Source organism: Sander vitreus, chromosome 14, assembly GCF_031162955.1.
Source record: "Sander vitreus isolate 19-12246 chromosome 14, sanVit1, whole genome shotgun sequence".
Classification (NCBI taxonomy): domain Eukaryota; kingdom Metazoa; phylum Chordata; class Actinopteri; order Perciformes; family Percidae; genus Sander; species Sander vitreus.
This window is the reverse complement of record NC_135868.1, coordinates 28,165,353-28,188,303: the sequence shown is the minus strand read 5'-3', so window position 1 is coordinate 28,188,303 and position 22,951 is coordinate 28,165,353. Positions and strand designations below refer to the sequence as shown.

The window sequence follows — 22,951 nt, the reverse complement described above, 5'->3', positions numbered from 1 at the left end:
ATTTTAAGCGAGAAATAGGCCGTGCAGTTGCTGAATCTGTCTTCATTTCAGATTGACAAAGGTCAGTTTAAAAGATTTTCGTCAGATTTTGAGAGGCTTAGTCATGCTCATCCCGCTTGCCATTTCCGGGTGAGTCCCGACTGCCCTGTCTCGGACTGAGCATGTCAGGTCGGCCAAAATGAAGGCCGACAGCTCCTCCAACGGATGACGGCACAGAACACACCGAACAGACTCGAGTCACTGACCTCGCCAGACTGTCCAACGGCCGATTATCGGACCGGTGTGTAGCTGCCTTTAGATAGCATCACATTCTGGGCTGTTTAAAAATGTCATTGTGAGTCACTGTTTTTCTCAACCAGTTGCGATCTTTACACATTTAAATCGACTTTTAACCGATTCACGATGCATCGTTACATCCCTATCAACCAATAAAACAACAACACGGAGGCACGTAGTCCGAACCCAAAGCCGTTTAAGACGTCAAACTTTAATAAAAGTCTTAATGTAAAAAACATAACTCTTTAAAGTAACTGTTCACCTGCCAATATGATAATTCTTAGGCGAGCATTTCGCGTGTTGTTTATTCGTAACCCTCCCATTATGTAAAGGCCTTTATTTTTAATTTGTATTTTGATGTTATTTGAACAAAATTTACTTTTTTAGTTTTTAGTTCAGATTTTTTGGTTTAACATTGCACTAATTATTCATTTCATATGAATAATGAGTCAGATGAATCATCAGAAGCTCCTCAGCTCTACAGAGCACTTTAGCCAGATTTTGCTCTCAGAACAGAGATTGAGGGAGAGTAAATATTAAACATACATTCATCAGGTCACCAGAAACAACTCCTAATTCATGGTAGGTCCACGTCTGCAGGTGTGTAAATACGCAATAGCTAACATGTAAGCCATATCAACTTTGTAAGGCCTTAATTTGTTAAATAATTGATGTTCAGCCTGTTATGAAGTACTGCCACCAAATGGCCAATGGCCATCGATGTTACTGTGAATGAATTTGGTTCATGGTGAGGTAAGGGTTTGGTCACTTACTTTCCTATGAAACCTATGAAAACTGTTGGTACAACCTGGTTGTTCATTCCTTTAAACATTTCAAATGAAAAACATTGCCTTTACAAGATTAAGCTGGAATGTCATGACTGAAGAACAGTGCTCTAATGTCTGGCAATCCTGTTTAGATTGGAAGATGGATTTTTTGTAATTTGGAACTTTAATTTTTGGTTCTCTTTAATACAAGATGTGGTGTTCATTACGGGAAATAGCCAGGTTAGGAACTCTATACTTTGATTGAGAAACCCGGGGCTGGCTGCACTGGCAGAGTTTGGATATGACTTAGATCTGAATAAATGTCACAGTATAGACCAGATATCTTCAACAGGGGGTCCCTGCAGGGTTAGTGCAAGGGGCCCGCCAAATTATGTTAAAAATATTTTTTTGAAAGTTTCTTCTTTCTTAGCGGCGCCTCTGCAAAATAGCCTCGGGAAGGAACTTGTTTTGGTGGAACGTGTACGTTCAAAAGTTGTTTTAGTCGTGCAACAGAAAACTCAGATTGGACAGATAGTCTAGCTAGCTGTCTGGATTTACCCTGCAGAGATCTGAGGAGCAGTTAACCATAGTCCTCAGAAATCCACCGGAGGTCAAAACACCAACACAAAGAAAGAGGAAGGGGACGGACATTCGGCTGAAATGAGGGACATTTCCGCCGGCACTGGAGCAATCCCGGAAATAAAACGTCGTTGACATAGACTAAGACCTATAGATGATGATGATGATGCATGTTTGTGCAACCAGCCCGGGTTGTGATAACTGACCAGATTTATTTCACATTTTTTTCATCCTGTGATACATTGACACATTATTTTAGTTCAATTTAACTATCAAGCAAAAACAAGTTCATTTTTTTCTACCAGGACTACTCTGTGCTCATTCACAGGATATTAAAGGCTCCTGCAAACAAGCTACCATGAGGATGAGTTCAACAGGACTATGAACAACAATGGGTGCATGTAAACATGGCCAATGTTACTCTTCCAAATGGCTCTGGCTCAGCACGGCCCGGCCCCTACATGCCAGCCAGGGCCGCCTGAGCTTGGGTGCCTACTCCCCCCATCCATCTCTCTCCCTCTGATTGTCTGTGCATTTATTTTGAGTCTTTACAGTTTTGTGAGGTGTGTGTGAGGTCTAGGGGTCGTTCAAACACTGTAGCAAGTCTATTGCTTTGATAAAAGGCATCACTACACAGAAAAGAGGAGAAAAAGAAAACCACAAGCTGCTTTGAGGAGTAGTGTGAAGCTTGAGAAAGCGAGATATACAAAGCAAATGTTTTGTCACATTGCAAACGGCAATACCATAGAGAGGCTTTTTCACAACAACAACAAAAAAGAACATACCGGCAAAAGAAAAGAAAAGAAAGGAAAGAGCGCTATGTTTTCACAATCTTACCAGCTTTGTTAGCGTACCCTGCTGATGATGAATCATACTGTTTTTTGGGCCGGCCAATGTTCACTTGGCCTCCAAATCCCACTGTTGGGTCACAGTGGTGGGGTCTGACCCATATGCTATCTATGCACATGCATTAATACAGGCTGTTCTCATGAAGTATTTGTACGTATCGCTACGAAAAGTTATGTACTGTAATTCGTATATATTTCACGTGTTTATTGCTGTATGCACCACATTGAGGGCTTATGTATTAGAGTGTGAAGTGCCGCGCAGGGAGGAGGTCGATGTGGATGGTTGGGTCATAAAATGCAGCGCTTTAAAACAGGGGAGCAGAGTTTGTGTCCTAACACAAAACTGAAAACACAAGACTTTCACGCAAGTAACGCGTGTTCATGCCCCAGGAGTACTATTACCTAGGGATGTCCCGATTAAATCAATATTTAATATCCGATACCGAGTCCTGATCCAGTACTTGTATTTGCCTAGACAGTCCCTCCAGAAAAACGTGATTATGCGATCGCGTAATTCAATGCATAATCAGCCAAAGTCTGCATATTTATGCGGGGGCCGCATTTTTTCAAATACGCAGGACTTTTGCCGCATAAATTGTCGATTTCCGCGCAAAATATGCATGATTTCATAATCCCCACATTTTCGTTGCAAAAAAGTCACATACATCTTAGCAGAAAGTTGAAAAATGATGTGTTTACTTCACACAAGAGCAGCCATTCCCCTGTTGACATGGGAACATTATGAAGTGACGTAATTACGCGACGTGAACATCATCGAAAAGCTGCGAACCCCGCGATGAAGCCACGATGAAACTGCAGTTTTTGCAAGTTCCCGCAATTTCATCGCATAAAATTGCATAAATATCCCGCATATTCCGTTGCATTTTTTAAGAAAACGTGCCGCATAATCGAGGACTTTTGCCCGCAACAATCACAAAAAAACTCTGGACTGCCTAGATAATAGAGCTGCACACCATTTTTTTTGTTTACAAAAAAAAATCAAGTAAACAAAGTAACTAAAACATGTCTTCAGCTTAATACATTTCATTTAGTGCAGCTAGCATTTTTGTAAAACTCACATTCAAAAACAACTTTTACTTAAGAGTGGTGTAGAATTTACTGATGTGAATGATCCTTACTGTTAACCATGATCTTTTTACTAATCTTAACTAGTCGTATCGGTGCCTAACTGTCGTCGCATGACGGTAACTTTTTGTCAGCCAAACTTAACTGCATCGGCATCGTAATGTCACGGTGCTCTGTACCCGGCTCACAGTCACCTTTTCTTGGCTTAATGTAAAGGCTGCTAAACTTAACTGTCATGTGACCGGTCGTCACGTGACCAGCCGGCGGTCGCTTATTTCGTAGGATATCAAAGGAATTGGTGTGCGTAACTTTTCGTACGATATCATATGAACCCATTCATGAGAATGCGTTGATTAATGTGCACGTGTACAGTATGTGTCCAAGGTATACTGTATGTACTGTGTCTGCGCATGATTGTGTGTTAGTGTGAATGCATGCCATCATAAGAGGTTGATGGGCTGTTATACACAGAGATAATGTTCATCCCTGCGTGTCAATAACAATACAGTTCAATCAGCCATTTCTCCAACCCACCATAGCACCATGACGTCACTGTTTGAACATAATACCCCCAGTTTTCAGGGAGTTGTGAAAAAAACGGTTAAAATCATTGCATGTGGGATAAGTGAGGCAACACGGCCGAGATGAAGCACATTAAAACTCATACTGGTAGTATCGTGGAACCTGCTCACGTGGACTAAAACACGAGTCGGAGGGACAACTGTGTGTGTGAGCGGCATGCATAACCAGTCAAGACCATCAGGGATTACAATTAGGAGGGCATCTCTGCTTGATTTTGGCACAGCATGTGGCATTGTTACACAAAAAACAAGTACTATATGATTGTCTTTTCCTGACATCAGTGTCATTATGTGCTTTAGTTAGTCCTGACCAGTCCCTGGCAATGATGAACAGGCTCATTTCAAATGCTACTGCTGCGTTCCTGTCAATGTCGGAATAAGTCTGAATCACCAGCAGGTAGGTTGGAGTTTACAACCTTTTTGTGTTTTCCAGGGTCGTTCGTAAAAAAATAAAAGCAAAAAAACATGCACACATGCAAGATTTTCTTTGCCCAGATAGTTTTTCTTTTTCTTTTTTACTACGACAGAGTTAGGGCCATGGATCAATACTTCCGCCATTCTATAATGAATGCATTTGTTAAGGAACAAGCATTTGTTGTATAAGGAACTATTATTTTTATTATCCATTAATCCACTGTTTATTTTCTCATTTTCAATAACCGGTTGATCATTTGTTTTGTAAAATGTCAGAAAATAGGGAAAAATGCCCAACACAATTTTCGTAAGTGTTGAAATGATGTCATCTAATTGCAAACCAATTCTCCACAGTCCAAAGATATTCAATTTACTATAACATAAATCAGAGAATAAACAGGAAATAGGAAATTATTTTGCTTACTCAACTTAACGTTGCAGCTCTACATTTGTTATTTAAAAAGCCCTAAACAATCTGCCTCATTAGAGATTGGGTAGGAACTCTGTAAACCAAAGAAGTTTGGTTGAAAAGTAATACATGTCAGATACAGTATGTGCATCATACTTGAAGATTTGCTATGGAAATGAAGTTGCGAGAACATACAATGTGTCAAAGGCAAAGCCATGTGGTTTACTTCAATACAGTAAATCTTTCTTGCATATTTGACTTAAATAAACAAATGAACATTATTTACATTCCTTTGGTAGATGCTTTTGTCCAAAGCAACTCACTCATTTCCTAAATAAATCTAAGAAATTTGGCTTTTTCTCAAAATATCATGCCCTACGCTTTTATGAATACAATGGTTTTTCTTTTTCTTTTGTAATGGCCCTAATGTGCTACATAGAGCAACAGCTAAAGTTGTCCATGATATTTCGCAATGTTTGCTAGTCTTCACAATTAAAAAATCCCATGTTTAGCTACCTACAGCAAAGGCAGGTATTGGGCAGAATTATACTCATATTTTACTAAGAAAAATCAACTTGTGTGATTCAAGGATTACAAACAGTATTGTTGGGTAGTGTTAACAATGTATGCTGCACGATCTTGCCCAGGTTTCTTACTCAAGTTGCAGTTCTGTTGCCAAATTCAGATTTTTCCGACATCTCTGGAACGCTGCATTATACGACTTAATGCTGTGATGTGTCGCTACCCAGAGACTTACAAAGGCCTGTGAGCCGCTGTCCATTAGAGTGAGTGTTGCTGTTAATGGGCAACACTGAATCACAGTATGATGGCGAGGCACTGAACAATTGAGACACTCACCGGATGGATTACTGACTATATGACAGTTACTATACCAACAAATGGTTCCGACAAAGTCGCGCGGTTGGGAGAGAGGCAAAAGCATCGCTAACAATGTCTTATTTTGTGATCAGGAGAGCAGCCGTTTTGAGTTTTCCAACGTAGAAGGAAGAAAATACAACATTTGCATGGTTTCCAATCATTGAACAAGTGTTGATAAAATCATCATTATGCCAACTGTACAATCATCAAAAACGGAAGAAAAAAAAAAAAAACCTATAGTAATATCCGAGGTGAGAGGTTATATCCACGACAGTAAACAACAACAAAACAAACCAAGAAGAAAGAACAAAATGCTATTCACATGTACCCGCACTGTTAAGGGATGGTTCCATCCAAAAGTTACGGCAGAGGTTTAGGGCCACATGTGAAACATATATTTGAGTTCAGTTTAAAGTCAGAATTCCGAGGAATTTAAGGAGAAAAAAAAAATAAAAATCTGAATTCTGACTTTAAACTCAGAATTTTGAATTTAAACTCAGAACTCATATTTTTCACGTGGCCCTAATCATCTTCCGGAAAAACTAGACCAGAGAGCTACTCCTAAACTATGGAATGAAGTGACACTCAGTAGTGCTAATAGAAAGTTCATTGTGATGGGCCTTTTGCTGGTTCCACCCCGAGACCACCAGGGTGCCCAGGCGCTGACGTATGCACACACATACACATACACATACACACGCACAGGCACACGCACACACACACACACACACAAAAACATTGGTCAGTCCTCGAAGACCTCCAGGAAGAGAGGAGGGAATAGCTCGGTGGGACACTCCACTTTCATGTGAAGGAATCGGCTGGCGTGGCAGGCGCCGATCATCCGCAGGTCCGTCACCTTCATTAGCAGCTTGGGCCAGAAATGCGCCACTTTGTGTTTGCGGTAGTTGATGTAATGTTCAAAGGCCAGCAGAAACTCCTCCTGGCAGCGCTCAATTCGCTCCACGCTACTCAGGCCCGGCCGATCTGATGACAAAAAAGACAACGGGGAAGTTATCAGTTATCAGTTAGTGTGCTGCAGGAATTTAACCCTCTGAGGACAAAAGACACACCGGGGAATCCAAGCGATGTTTGACAACACTCATATTCAAAAAGCTATATTACAAAATTTCATTTTAGACATTTATTTACTATTTTATTCATATATTACCCTCCTTTTGTGAACCCAAGACTTTTGTTATTCATTTCAAGCACCAAAACAATTGAGTGTAGGTTTGTTTTCACAAGAGATTTGAGGAATTTCAAAAAGCGAACATCAACTTTTCAGCTTTAGGGCCAAATTATGTCTTTACACATTGCTCTGGGACTAATTTGGGCCTCACGTTACATAAAGCTGAGTTTGTTCTGAACATTTTGATATGAAACACATGGGGATCAGGTTATATACATACCCTTAAAAGGTGAAGGTGAAGTAGAGAGTAGAGCATGTGAGAATAATGTCTAGGTAATGTAAAGGGAAACTAGGGTTTAATACAATTTGGGTTTTACTTTTCATAGACCTGTTATGATAACCAAAGTCATTTCTGAGATCTTCGCACACAGCTGATAAAAGTTGAATCCGAAGGTAAGTCTGTAAACTATGATAAATGTCTACAACATACAATTTGGGTAACACCAAAGCCCTGAGAGGCAAGTAAGTCATTTTCTTTGTGTCTGATATTAATAGTTTACTCTCCTGTGTTTATTACTTAAGAAGTGGGTCAAAAAATGTTTTTGTCAGGTTCAATTTGCTAAGTTCTTTCATTTGTTTTTCAATCTGTTTAACAGCTGAGGAAAATAAGTTTTGCCACGACCATTGTTTATGTTGTTGTAATACTCATTTCGGCCACAAGAGGCTGAAGTGCACCATTACCCCATGTGCTAACGCCAATTAAAATACATTTATAGCCAAAAGAAAGACATGACAGTAATGTTACATAACTTCCCAACACACAATATACACTATGTTCCTTGTCCGGTAAGGCCTGAACAATTATTGTGGTAAGTACACAAATATACCTGATAGAACGTATGACAGCTATAAGAAATAGGCCCAAATTGTAATAAACCAACATTACCATGAAAAGCTCAGATAATTGTATGTATTTTTGATTTTGTACGTTTACATTAGTGTATGTACTTTGGTTGTGTTTTTTATATAAGTGTTACAGTTTTCTACCACACCCTCACATGTACAGTATTTGGGAATTTCTTCAATGTAATTTGTTTTTATGTTCTGTGAAACAAATAAACTTAAAAAAACTAATTACCAGGATGCCTCACTCGATTTCATCCATTAGAATGAAATCAATGATTGCAATCACTGGATTCTCTCACAGCGGCAAAGTACATCCACATATATGTTTTTGTGTCAACTTCTATTCTAAACTTTGATGCACAAAGTTGCACTGAAACCATAAACCAAACTGCCTTTAGAATTGTTGACCATCACGGCTGCTGCATTTATTTATTCAGTTTGTCTTCAGCAGTGTTTTTAATTAGCAATACACTATGTATGCATGATTCTACTCTATTTGCTATTATCCTGACATTAAAAGGAATGTTTCATTTCACAGGCTTTTCTGTTATTAAAAGCAAATTGTTGCAATTGTTGCAATTATTTTTCACACAAACAGCTAACTTTAAAAATGGAAATGATAGCTCAACGTATCATCTTCCAATCCAAAAAATCTTGGTTTTATCAGCCTTGCACATGTTATTGATTAAACAGTAGTGGCTACTGTTAGTGTGCCAGAGAGGAGACAGATGGGCAGGTTAACCCCATGTCATGTCTACATGTACAACACACAGCAGAACAGTATTGATCTTCAATGAGATGCAGAGCGTCACACAGAGAAATGGCGCTGGAGCCAAAACCAAGCTTGCTGCATGGACAAAGCTCCTCAGAATGATTACGGCGATTAATTGATTGAACTGAAGTTTGGTATGGATTTCATGTCAAAAAAATACGCTTCACACTATCTGCGCAGAAGTGAACAAAGCATTACTTAGGAAATAACAGCAAGACAAGGGACCTTTGTCATTCTTTTTCTTTTTGTGTGTACGGTTTTGTATTGTAAAGTTCTATGGCAGGTTCTAAGCCAAGGACCCCTTAACTGAGAGAGATGGATCAGGGACCCCCTTCTATATTTATTGTATAAAATTAAGTTGCATAATAAACTGAGCCTACATTAACATGTGGGGCATCCTAAAGACTTTATACATAATTTTTTTGTGCGTAGAATACTAATCTATTTAAATAATTGTTGGCATGATTTTATAAATCATGTTTTAATGTTAAACCTACATGTGGCACAGTGAATCCTTAGGATTAATGTATCTGTGGGTGGCTACCTTATAGTGACTATAGTTTTCAGAGGTGGAAAGTAACAAAATACATTTACTCACGTTACTGTATTGAGTAGTTTTGTTGTGTATTTTGTATTTTTTCAAGTAGTTTTTAAAATCGGTAATTTAAAATGTACTTGATTACGTTTTGAGTCAAGTATTGTCTTTCGCTACATTACAAATCCCATCCGTTACTGAGTAAAAAACAAACTTTGACTAACGACAACCGAAAGGAAGAAAAAAAGTTGCGCCTGGAACCACTACAGTGAGGAATGATCAGCATCTAGGCTGCCTACCAGGACCAAGTCTTTCTGAAGGAGATTGAGAACGAGATGGAGTCAGATCAGGCTAGCGACAACGGTTCAGAGACTGTTTCAGTAGAAATGCTAGCTGAAACATCGAATTCTGGTGCCCAAAACGACAAAAATCCTTGGCCACATTTGATTCAAGAGGGCCAATAGTATCATAATGCAATGCCAGATGTACCTGCCAAAAGTTTTCATGACTAATAGCAAATTGCCAATCAGCAAAACAACATGTTTCGTGGCATTGCTAATTTTTGTCTAGCACTAGCAACCCGTAGGACAAGGTTAGGTTTGTGCAGAGTGGTACAAGAGGAAGTCGGCCGACCACAAACTGTTGAACCCCAGCTGCATATCCTGTATGGCACGTGGTGTGTTTCCTGTAAGCTTTTGGTGTATTGTCTTGCAAAAAAGATGAAATTAAAGTGAACACCCCCGAGCTGCGTCTATGAGGGGAGGGAGATGAATTGTGCTCACAGCACAGAGGGTCAGGGCCTCCAATCGGGAGGTACGGAGTATGGCACTTAGGGACAGAATAGGGGACCTTGTGCCTTTGGGCAGTGGGACTTAGAAGATTTATTAAACCTCTCAGCACTTGGAGGGAAACTCATAGAATCAGATTGGTTTTGAGTGTAGTGCATTTTATTTTTACACTGCTGTGTTAGCTTTGCTTTTCTTTATAAAATAAATAAAAATACCTGAGCTCGTGTTGGGCTAGGAAACTGATCAGTGTACGTATAAATAGAGGTAACTTGCTGACAGGTACGAGTTGGTTGGTCTCTTTTTGGGGCATTTTGTACTGAAAGAATCTCTGTATTAGAGCATTCATTTTATTCTGTTAGGGACTTAGTGCATTTTAGCTTTTTGCCTTTTTTTTTACTTTCTGCTTTAATTAAAATAAAAATACCTGAGTTCAAGTTTGAACTAGGGAACAAAACCCGTGTATCTGTTTTGTGCCTTTTTGGAAGACTTATTTTTTCCTCTTTTTCTTCAACCCTGCCAAGCGGTAGGGGAACACCCCTACGGGAGGCAGTTTGACTCCTCTTTAACCGCTGGGTGAGTTGCAACCCAGCGGGGATCGATTTTGACAGCAAGCCTCCTCTCAACTCATCGGAGACTGCATTTTTCAGCGGATTTGAACTTTTGGTGATTCCGCGAAGAGCAGCTTTAAACTGTGAGTATTACTGAAAATCATATGGTTATGAAGCTTCCCTCGGGCAATACTTTTTCTGTATAGGAGGTTAAAACGCCCGTGAATAAGGGGACATCTGGGGTATTAATCAAAGTCTCTTGCCTCGCCTTCGGGTTCCCTGACCCAGGCGAGGACCCTTTAGTATGGGTGTGTGTGTCTCTATAAAAAACTTAAAACAGGAAAGTATCTGAAATAACTCCTTGTAATATAGGCCAAAACATCCGCTCCGCTGACGGTAACTGGTGTTGACTGTACGGCAGAAGAGGGCATAGTAGAGCGAGGGTTATCGAGGGGAAGATATAAGAGGAGTTAGCTTTTAAAATAAAAGTGATACGAAGTCTCGATAACTGTCACATCGTTCATCAGTGTGTAGAAGCTAGCTGCTAGTCTGGGCTGTGAACATTAGTCTCGGTTGAACAAATAGGCTGTGCCCCACCGAAATTGTCACCGGTTGGAATGTAAACGAGCCTTTGAATTTACAGTCACATCAAATGTATCAGCAATGTGAATGGTAAAGGGAGAGCTCAGTTTTTTGGGAGAGGATTGTAGCATGAAATGTCATGGGTGAGATGTGTTATGTTGTTATTACATGTGTATACATTTGTATAGTGTTTATACATTTGTATAGATTTTTCTTGAATTAAAAACAAAATGTATGACTTATGGATTTATGACCCCTTGTCTTATTTTCACTACATGGGAGAGATCCCGCCGCCCCGTTTCACAGTTGTTGTTTTTATGTAACTAAGTAACTTTTACTTAAAGTACATTTTAAATGAACTACTTTCAGATAGGTAATTTCACTTGTACTTGAGTAATATTTCATCAAATTATTGGTACTTTTACTTCAGTATAATATGTTTATACTTTTTCCAACTCTGATGTTTTTTTTTCCACAGGCTGATTTATATTTGCTAATAATTTGTTGGATTCATGTTAAGACATTTTTGAAAAAAAAACTTTCTAAAGTTGCAAAGAAACTCACTGCATTCATTTTGCCTGATGGTCTAGTACCGAAACGTTGCCTACTATTGAATTTATTTTTTGCAAGTTAGACAGTGTGCAGGGGTTTCTTTTTAACTTTATCCCCCTCCAACGCACCTTTCTCACGTTATAGATGTGCAAAGTATTTTTCTGTAATGACAAACTTTCAAAACATTTACAATAATTTGGTGGCCGGGCCCCGGACCCGGACTCAAATGGTCAGCAGTAATGAAAAGAACACATTCATCCATTAAACTCTGCAATAGAAATGGTCCCCGAGTGCCTACACTGGAATTTTTGCTCATTGTGATGTCACTTCTTGGAGTATCTTTAAATGCTTCATATCTCTAAAATCAGTACAACAAAAATTGGACGTGTTTTCATCACATTTTACTAAATAAACACACATAACATATTGATCTATAATATGTAGAAATGTAGAAACATGAACTAAATGTTTCCTAACACTATGAAATTTTTTTTGTTTTATGAGATATGCTCATTTTTCACAACGTAATGACACAAGATACTGAAGCCTTAGCTTTCTGCTGCAAAAAGAATTAATGCTCTAGCTGTTAGTTTTTATTATAGATCAATTTATACAGGATTTCAATTCAATTGTATTTATAGTATCAAATCATAACAGGAGTTATCTCGAGACACTTTACAGAGAGAGTAGGTCTAGACCACACTCTATAGTTTACAAAGCCCCAACAATTCTAGTAATTCCCCCAAGAGCAAGCATTTAGTGTGACAGTGGCGAGGAAAAACTCCCTTTTAGGAAGAAACCTCGGCAGACCCAGGCTCTCCACCACTGTCTGAGGGTTAATAGCCTAAAAGAAGACAGAACTGGTCAGCTGATGTAGGCGTGCGTGGTGAGAGTCCGGACACCCGGTGCTTACCGGATGAAAGCAGGATGACGACCTGTAGGAGAGCCACCTCAGAGTCATCCAGGTTAAAGGAGGACAGCGACACGCCCAGGTCAAAGATGGCGTCCGAGACCACGCCCAGGCCTCCGTTCTTCAGCTGCTCCCGTGTGACCGCCATCTCGCCGTTGAGCGTGAGCGTCTCACTCTCCGGGTCGTAGCGGACTGCGGCTCGCAGCGACATGATCTCCATGCAGCAGCCTTTCAACAGGATGATCTGGTCTTCACAAGGCAGCTGATCGGAGGGAGAAAGAGATGAGCGTTGTTAGAAGGGGTGCAACGGATCACAAACTCACGGTTGGAATCGGATCAATTTGAGTCACGGATCAGATCAATTCTCGGATTTTTTTAAATTCTTCCTAATTATTACTTAAAGAACTGTCATAAAACACAGCACATTCAAGCCTGGGAGCAGAGTTTGCTTTCCCGGGGAAAACATCAGATATTCACCCCAGAGTGTTCCTTGGGAGTGTTTTAATCCGAACCACGATCTTTTTCCTCAACTGGTCGCTTTGGTGGCTAAACTTAACTGTCGTCGCTTTTTTTCGCCTAAACTTAACCGTAATGTCCGCCAAAACGACCGGCAGTCCGCAGTGCCCTGTACCCGGCTCAAAGCACCCTATTCTTGGGTAACTTAACTACCAACTGCCGCTGATATGATGGTGCTCTGTAGCCAGCGTCACCGCTTTTCCAGTAGCTATGACCATCTCTATCAACTGATTTTAACATGCCCCGTTCCCGTGAACAGAAAATTGCGTTGCCTGTATCTTTTTACGGCAGCCTTCCATAGAGATGTATCAGCCTACTTTAAGTTACAGCTACAGTAAACATGTATTTCACACTATTATTATGGTTAAACTTTGCAATTAATCAGCGGTTCACATGCATTCCGAATCGTGAGTGTTGATGATCCATACAGACCATGGATCAACTATGGTCCGTTACACCGCTAGTTGTTAGTAGAACAGACAATATACGCATACAAATACATACACATCACTGTAATAGTGGAAAAATAGAGGGGGCAGCCTTAAAGGACAGTAAAAATGACAAATGATTTTGTGGCAGACTGAGCCTATAGAAAATGTGTAATGTATTCAGATATACAATTTGTCTACATACAACTTTGTCAAATAAGCAGCTACATTTACCTCACAAAACATAGGCAGTTTTTTGGCAAAGTCCACCACTCGGGTTATGGCAGGGGTGATAATTTTTGTAAACTGACTGAAGGCTTCTATATCCACTTTGTTTCCTTCGGGTGTATTGACCATGGACGCTTGACCATTCTCCTCAGGCTGAAACGACAAAGAGAGGAGGTCAACGTCAGAACCGTCTATGTTTGTGAGTAAAATGGTTTACTTTTGATTTAGTTGACCATATTTTGCCTGGATGAAAAGATGTAAATGGGAACGCATCACCACAGACATCACATATCTATACAACAGTGACCACCCACTTTTTTAACGGCTCTGGTTTCAAAAGTTTTTTTCCCTGTTCAATATCTCCTTTGACGTTTCATTAAATGCTGATACAAAGAGTTTTAAGTCTGGAACCAAGCTTCGAGACGAATTGTGACCATCAAACATTTGATTTGGCAGAAAAGAATATTTTGAAAACAGCAAAAAAGGCAAAGAAACGATAGAAACAATCATAGACTTCAATGGTAGCAGCTCGCACTAGCTGTTCGTGGGTGTCATTTCAGAAGGGGCACCCTAGTTATAATGTGTTGAAACAAAACCTACGCCCTTGGCCCTTGGTGTAAACATTTCCATGGTAACAACAAGTTCCACCAGAGACAGCGCTGTTACGCTTAGGATTGTGGGTAGTGTAATATTTCTCCATAAGGTCGCACATTTTTTTTTTCTTAAAACAAGGTTGATTTCATACCGACATGCAGCTTTTACAGGAGAAGAAAGCTCACAACCTCGTAGCTCGTGGTCAGTCTACCTCGGATGGTCTAGACATTATGGCTGATAATCTAAATCCTTATAGAGAGCTGAAGTCACACCCTTCTACTTCCAGCCAATGGGACCTATCTTTTGAAAAAAATATTAACTAGAGTCAATGGAGAGATAATAATAATTTTTTTATCCTGTTTGAATTGAGCCATGGATTGATGTTCGTCAATTTTAGAAGAAATTTTTTCAACCGAAGAAAGTCTCATTAGTCATATGACAAACCTACGGCTAACTGAGACTTTCTTCGGTTGAAAAATTCTCTTTTAAATTGACGAACATCATATTTGTAATCCATGGCTCAATTCAAACGGGTCCAAAAAATAATTATTATCTCTCCACTGACTCTCGTTCATATTTTTAATGAATTAAGGTTCCCATGAGGTCCACCGGAAGGGGCATGACTTTGGCTCTCTATGGAGTAAATTAATGGGATTTTTACTTCCGGAACCACACTGTTGAGCTCTACGGCACATAATTAAACGTGTTATGCATATCAATGTAAAGTACACACTGTGTCATGCACATGTTGAAAAGGCAGTACTTGAGTTTTAGTAAACATTTGTTCCCTTACCTTAGTTTCCTTCACCCCCGCTGCACTCTGGTCAGAAGTATAGAATAAATTACATGTTATTTCATTAAGAAGCATAGCTTCCTCGACCTGTTGGATAATCAACAGGAATTGTGAAGTTTCAATGAGGAACCCGTGTCAAGCCAACTACAAAAGGAAACAAGTTAAAACTGAGGACAGATGAAAGAGTGTGCAGATAGAAAACAGATGAGGACAGAAATCCAAGATGGGTTTCTATGGTGACGTTCAGACTCAGGACCCCCAACTTCAAACAGGTCCTCAGAAACACTTGACAACTCGGAAATAGAATAAAAATTGTAATCGCAAATACGATTTCGGCTCCGAACGATCATAAAAATAAATAAATAAATTGGAGGGAAAAAAACCGGATTATTTTCCCCATTACGTTTATTTTGTCTTGTATACTAAACAAACAAAAAAAATCAAACGAGAGGGAAATTTCACAGTCAAGGTGTTTTCACTGTTGATTTGTTTCACTGTTTCAATGTTTTTTAAGTTTAATAACAGCAACATCTTTCCAAGGGTCAATGAGCAATCGTTTTAAATAATCATAGCCCTACTCGGAATTTTATTTGAATTGATGGGCGATGGATTATTTAAACAAAACTACCCTACTGTGATGGGATTGTACGACTTCATCAGTCAAAACCGAAAATCTAATATAATCTAATTATTTATAAAAACATTTCCAAGGGATTTTTTTGACATGTTTTTCTACGATGGGTCATTTTCAGTACAGTTAGGTAATGTGCTGAAAGTGCAAAAGTAGTGAAATAGATTGCGCTACATTCGTATGAAGTGACGCATGTAAAGTGACACAAATAAATACAAAATTGTATTTATATGTCTATGTATAGGATATGTGTAGTTGTGGAAGTAGGCTGTCAAAGCGGTTTTAATCACTTTAAACATCAGATGAAGTGACTCTTTTCTCTAATACAGATGATGCTACATCCCCCGCAATTTCCGCCTATGGGGGTGTCCGTGGTCTATTTTGTGTCAGTTGAGCGCTCCTTCACATAAAAAAATTTTTGTCTGCTCAAAATTTCAGAATGATCCACAAATTCCACAACAAATGAGATCCTTGTATAAATACTGTCCTCTCCTTAACATAAACCTCCTATGACACCGGTTAAAAAAGAAAAACATTTCAATTGTATGCTTTAACGAGTGTTCCTTCTGATGGCATCATAGAAACCCAAAATAAATTCAGTAAACAGTTGAGACGGACTTTCAATCTGAACAGAGCGATTAGACTTTACAGAAAAGAAAAAGGAAATTAGTCAGGTGAGAAATCAAAAGCTACAAACAGAACGAGAGAAACATGAAAGCACACAAAGAAAGCGAGTCATTAGTATTAGCGATATTAAGGATCATTCCATTGTAAGACATAAGAAAAAGACAGAAATGAGATGTCCCATTATAAATTAGTGGTGCTGCGTTGAGGAACACACTTTTCTCCAGCGTCCAGCTAATTCTCCCCATTCTACAAGGAGATACAAAAACACACAGACATATTAACACAGGGAACAGTAGGACCGGGGTCGGGGGGAAGTGTCGGAGACAGGGGTGTGATGTGGAAGGGGGGTCTGTAACAAAGAATTATGTAATAGTCTGCCGCATTTTGTAATTAAAACCCTAAACGAAATGTGTAAAAAATGTCTCGACAATAAATTATTAGATAATGCAGTGGTTCTTACAAAATTACAAAAATGTAATAATATGTTGCAATATGTAATAACTACTGTATATCAATGACGATTCCTTTGGAGGATTGCTCTGGTGCCGCCGGAAGATCGGCCGGATGTCCCTCATTTTCGGCCGGATGTCCGTCCCCTTCCTCTTTCTTTGTGTTGTAATTCTAAACTCCGGCGGATTTCTGAGGACTATGGTTAACTGCTCCTCAGATCTCTGCAGGGTAAATCCAGACAGCTAGCTAGACTATCTGTCCAATCTGAGTTTTCAGTGGCACGACAAACTACTTTTGAACGTACACATGTTCCACCAAAACAAGTTCCTTCCCGAGGCTATTTAGCAGAGGCACCGTCATTACGTCCGGCGCTTGGCGCAACCCGAGACGATTGTGATTGGTTTGAAGAAATGCCGACAAACCAAAGCATGTTTTTCTCCCTTCCCGGGATTTGTCTCTACTGGCTTTGAAAGGCATTTGGAGAAAGAAAATCAAAAAGTAATAAATATAGCCTATGTCACCATGAAATATTGTAATTGCTCGTCTTATCTTAATTTATACGCATTATGTAATAATGAATCACAAAATGTGGAGAAATTCATTACATATGAAGAGTTTGTATTGTGTTATGCTATTGGTGTTATTACATAATCAAGTAAAAATGTATTACATTTTGACGTTTTATTACATAATATGTTATCTTATCTTATATTGTCTATGAGGGGGGGGGGAGGGGGGGTTGGATTGGAAAAGGCAGGGTAATCAATACAAGGAAGGCCGTTGTGAGAAGGGAAGGAGGAAGAGAGGGAGGGAGGATGTCTCACCAGGAATTTCCGCTTCTGCTTCCAGTGGTTGCCCTGCGCGTTGGTGGCCATGTGGGCCTCCGTCACCATACGGATCAGCTCCCACTCTTCCTGGGTAGGCTCCTGTCGGTCCCACACCGTCTTCTGCAGCTCCTCCTTCCTACGGCGCTCCCGGTTCTCCTCGATTAGCTTCCGCTTGGCCAGCCTCTTGCTGTCATCCAGCACCACTGGGGAGTGTGTGTGTGTGTTGGGGGGAGGGGGGGGGGGGGGGGGGGGGGGGGGGGGCATTGAGAATGGAAGGTAATGAGGAGGAGCGGGAGGGTGTAGAAGAAAATGAATTACCTGGAAAAAAAGGCTAAATTTACATTGCTATGTTTTGGTTTAGAAATGAATATCTTTTGCTAAGTTTACACCTCACTTTGTGTTTCAGAGACCGTAAACCGGAGACATTTGAAAACACTTCTCACATGTTGGAATCTGCGGGGTTGTGTTGCAGTCTTAACGGCCGCAAACGGAGACCTTTGGAAACACCGACGCCAACGTTTCTTCCCGCCAGATTGGGTCATGATGTTTTGTTTACGAACTATTTTCATCACTGATTCATCGGCCAATTATCAGCTCAATTGATCAGTACATTTTTTTGTCTATGAAATGTCAGAAATTAATGACAAATGTGCAGTTTCCCAGCGGCTTGTTTTATCAGTCCGAAGATATTCAGTTTACTATGATGCGTGACAATAAAAAAAGCATCAAATTCTCAAGTCTGACAAGCTAGAGCCAGCGAATATTTGAATGAAATGATTAATCAATTATCAAAATAGCTGCCAATGAGTTTTCTGTTGATCAACCAACTGATTGACTCATTTCAGCTGTTATTCACACAGTATGCACTGTGTAATTTATTTTGCCAAATCCTGGCTAAATATGTGATGTATGTATCACATACTCTGGCAGGTTGATCCATTCAGCCGTAATCCTGTACACATTGTGAGTACATTGTTTTCTGTGAGCCATGCTACTCATCTAATAATAACAACAATGAGTAAATGTGCACAGGAGCAGCAGCTGACAGCAGCTCTGTTCTGCTCTGTTCACAGTAATCATTGTCTCATTAATTATACCTTATTTCACCAACAACCCATCCACTATTAATCAGAATGTTCATTGTTATGACTCGATCCGTAGATAAACTGGTTGCTATGGACGCAGAGTATCACTAAACCCACGGACGGAGCTAGCGTGTGGTTTGAATCATGTGTGTTAACATGAATATTGCAGTTATGAAGCTTATCCCGTTTTGATCATATTCGGGAAATGATGTTTACATGGCACACAGAGAAATCATGTTATTCATATCTCCGTACAGGCTCGCTGACAGCTGTCTGCTCTGAGCGCATCACGCTTCAGTCAAATATTTTCATGATCTGGTCATTATGTAATGATAAAAAGTACGCTAGGAGCACACTCACATACACATTAAATATTATAAGAACAGCTGATTTCTGGCGCAGTTCACTGCTTCAGTGAGCGGGCGTTTTTTGTGCGTACTATGAAATAGAATCCTGCCGGCGCCACTGGATCTGTTGAACACATTAACAGAATACAAACAAGCAGACACAACAGCCAATCTCAGCCTGTGAAACTTACAGTCGGTCGCCATGCCCACCGCAATGCACTTCTTGAAGCGGCATTCCTGGCACTGGTTTCTGGTCACTTTATCGATGACACATTTCCCCTCGTACTTACAAGCGTAGGTTGGGTTGAGATTCTTCTGAATCGTCCGCCTGAAGAAACCCTTGAGAGCAGACAGGCACAATGCTCAGAAACGCCTCGAAAGGAAACACACCGAATTAGCTGCAAATGATCAGGAGTCGCTTGTGTTACCTTGCAACCTTCACAGGTAATGCAGCGATAGTGATAGCCTGTGGCTTTGTCCCCGCACACTACACATAGCTCATCCTTGTCCAGGTAACTTGGAATGTACCCTGGAGAGGGTAAAGAAAGAGCAAATGGTTAATATCAGATTTTATTGGGGGAAGAAAAAAATCACCCATTGTACAATTTTTCACAACTGCTGTGGTTTTATTCACTGGGGCGTCTCACATGCTCACATTTTCAACCGGATTTTAAAATGAACCCTCTGAGGTCCATGGGCATTTTTACATATCTTTTTACTTTTGTTAACAACCAGGCCCTCATGAACCAGAGATGACACTGCTGGTGGGAGGCGGCCGAGCTGGAACTGACTCTCTCTGACGTAATAGTGATGACAAATCCACACACTGAAAATGGGAACAGAAGTCTTAGCCCTGCTGCTTTTACTTTTCGTCTCAATTAAAATAACTTGAAGGACAACAGCTTTCTGAGGTTAATATCTGTGCAATGGATGCATCAATGCAAGATGGGGTGTTTGGCGGAGGTCTGTGCAGCCCAAGTGCCCCTTTAGTTTTAAATGTATTAGTTGTTTGACTTCTTTTCCGTTTCACATAGAAAAATGTGAAACTTGAAACAAGTGCCGATCAAAGAGAAGGCTAACAAGCCATTTTATATACTGTATCTACAGTATATTAACTGTTCCTTCGTGTCCATTTGTAACATGTAGGTTCCAACTGGTGACTGAATTATGTGGCTTTTGAAAAGTCACACATGGAGATCTAAAAGTAGGCTGACTCTTTTATGTCCAACAGTACCACACCTAATATTTGTAGTGCAATATCAGCAATGACTTCCACAGATAGCACCGTTGAGTTAACACTTGGCCCAATTTTGGGATTGGGCTTAATGAGCTCACTGCTTTGACCTGTGGCAGACTCCAGGATCAGAGGTTAGCAAACTGATCAATATCTTTTTTTGGGGTTTGTTAAGAATCCTGCATCAGCCTTCTGTTGCTTCCTCATCAATCAATAAGGAACTCCCGCCCGCCTCAGTCAAACACTCTGAGCATCAGATGCACGAGTCCTGCTCACAGACCGGCCACCGCATGGCGCCTTAAGTCTTGGATTTATGCTTATCAGACTTAATTCAGAAATCCTAGACGTCATTGATTCATTGATCAAGGAAGAGTCATCACTAATTAACAAATATATATATATATTTGTAAAAAAAAACGTATTCTTCATAAACAATCCAGAGAGACAACCATTGGCGTAATAATCAAAACTGGCCAGTGCAACCCCCCTGAAAAAAACCTATCATACTGTATTTCCTTTACATAAATAAGGACCTTTGCACCACAAATTGATGCCGAAAAGGCACAAAGTGTAGCTAAAATCACCAGAATGCAGGAAATTAAATGTTTCTGCGTTTAAAATTTTGCCCAAAAGTGGAGATCTCAATGTTGAACCCAAAGTAACGCCCTTGGAGACAACTACAGAGACTACTACAACGGAAGCAATTTCATTAGTACAATTAAAAAAAAAAAATTTACAAAAAAAAAATACCCCTTGTGACAATCACAATCGGGACGTCATACCTTTCTGGTGCGCCCCCTGCATCCACTTTAGGTGTGAGAAGTCAGATTTGATCTCAGGGAAATATTCAGGCTGATGGTGGTAATGGCTGAGAGGGATCTCCATGTTGCTATACTCGCTGTTAAACACAGGCGGGCCACCAGCGTACGAGCAAGAGTAGTGCTGGCTGGGTGGCCAAGCCTGCTCCATGCAGGGCGGATGGTGCAGCGGCTGGGGTTCACAGTGTTCGTACCCGGGTCCGTACCTGGGTCCGTACCCGGTTAGTCCCTTGCCCGCCGCGTACATGCAGTGTTCCCCACCGCCCTGCGCCGAGTAGCCTCCCAGCCCAGAGTGAGGCATCTCATACATGTCTGGTATGCAGTAGTTCATCATCGAGTGCCACAGCAGAGCACCAGAAAAAAAGTTCTGGGGTCACCTCGTAGAACTAGCCGTTTTAGCAGGTTCTAAAGTTGCAAAGAAAGTCCCTGTCTAACTTTCAAAAAATATATAAAGTTTAATAGTAGGCAATGTTTCAGTACTAGACCATCTTCAGGCAAAATGCTGAATTTAGCAGGTTCTAAAAAAAAATAAAAAAAAATAAAAATCAGGTCTAAGAAAGAGCATCGAGCCCTAATAATAACCGTAAACGCACAGTTGGTTTTATCCGGCGTGTCCACAGACCACAGCCTACACCTAGCAACTGCCCCAGCTGCCACCACATGGCTAGGGAAGCAGAGATTTATGCCGACGGAGAGCTCTAATCTTACACTCCACAAATCCTCAATGTGTCACCGACAGCGGTGATGTCACAGATTAAGATAGACCTTGGGTGTAGCACCTGCATCTAACCCCACAGAGTGGAAAAACAATTCTAAAGAAAGCGATGAAAAACGTCCAAGAAAACTTTGAATTAACTCTAAAAGCCTTTTGATAAGGGTTCTCATCTCATGTCAGAATGAGTAGTTGTCTTCACCCCGATACCTTCCCTAACCCTTTAACCTTTGTGTATTAACCCCTGCTGTACTTATCCTCTGGGTATTTTAAACAATATCCGTAAACAAGCTCACTTAGGTCATGGCCATATAATTATTCCTGCCAACTATTAGTGAAAGCTGTGACACTAAGACGATTTTAAGAAGGGTTTTGTGTTTTACACACAGAACCCTAACCCTTAGCTTTCTTTCACCATTAAGACCCCTACCACAAGCCAACGGACAGAATGTAAATAAGAAACACTGAGCACTTGACAGTATTTTAACGTGGAAATTACTGCGATTAAATAACACTTCAGTTAAATAAATAATAACCAAAACTAACTTCATTTAGGTTACTGGGCAAATCAAATCAGGGAATAAATGATCATGTTAATGATCTGTATTGTTTGTGCATATAATAACATGTAAGTATATGCATCTCAATGTATGTGCTACCATCATAACAACATGACATTTTATTTTTATTTAAAAAAAAAAAAAAAAAATCAAACCATGTAAATGTAAAAAAGGTGTTTAAAATGATTTGTTATCTTGTTTTACAAAAATATATAATATATACAGGAACTATTTCAAGTTGGATGAGGGGTGTGAAAAATAACAAGCTTCGGCTTCAGATTGAACGTATTGTTTCTAACACTTTATAGATATTGTTTTTCCTTTTGGTGTGTTGCTACGTACTAATTGTGATTTTATATTTTATTTTAATTGTTATTTTTTTGTTCGAAATAAAAAATAAAGAAATAAAAACAATGCGTACAAAAACAAAAACTAGATATCAGATTCTATTCTTTGATAACTGTTTTTACATCAATCAAAAAGTGTACTTTTTGAACTAAAATCTTACAAAATATTAAGAATACAAAAAATTAAAATATA

The 22,951-nt window shown here is 39.9% G+C and overlaps 1 protein-coding gene across 9 annotated transcripts in view; it reads right to left on the bottom strand.

Annotated features, from left to right (window-relative positions):
- Positions 1-455: 455 nt before the first annotated feature.
- The window catches only part of thrb (thyroid hormone receptor beta), a 162,722-nt gene continuing 140,226 nt past the window's right edge, over positions 456-22,951 (bottom strand). For 6 of the 9 annotated variants that reach the window (XM_078268357.1, XM_078268356.1, XM_078268358.1 and 3 more), the window contains 7 exons: positions 19,516-19,616; positions 19,279-19,426; positions 17,653-17,858; positions 15,121-15,207; positions 13,740-13,886; positions 12,565-12,823; positions 456-6,823 (listed from right to left, as the gene is read on the bottom strand). In XM_078268357.1, the coding sequence (XP_078124483.1) occupies positions 6,582-6,823; positions 12,565-12,823; positions 13,740-13,886; positions 15,121-15,207; positions 17,653-17,858; positions 19,279-19,426; positions 19,516-19,616 (1,190 nt within the window). In that variant the 3' untranslated portion in view covers positions 456-6,581. Of the gene's footprint in view, positions 6,824-12,564; positions 12,824-13,739; positions 13,887-15,120; positions 15,208-17,652; positions 17,859-19,278; positions 19,427-19,515; positions 19,617-21,103; positions 22,294-22,951 lie in introns of those variants that run through there. The other 3 variants (XM_078268363.1, XM_078268365.1, XM_078268362.1) reach the window with 3 other exon arrangements.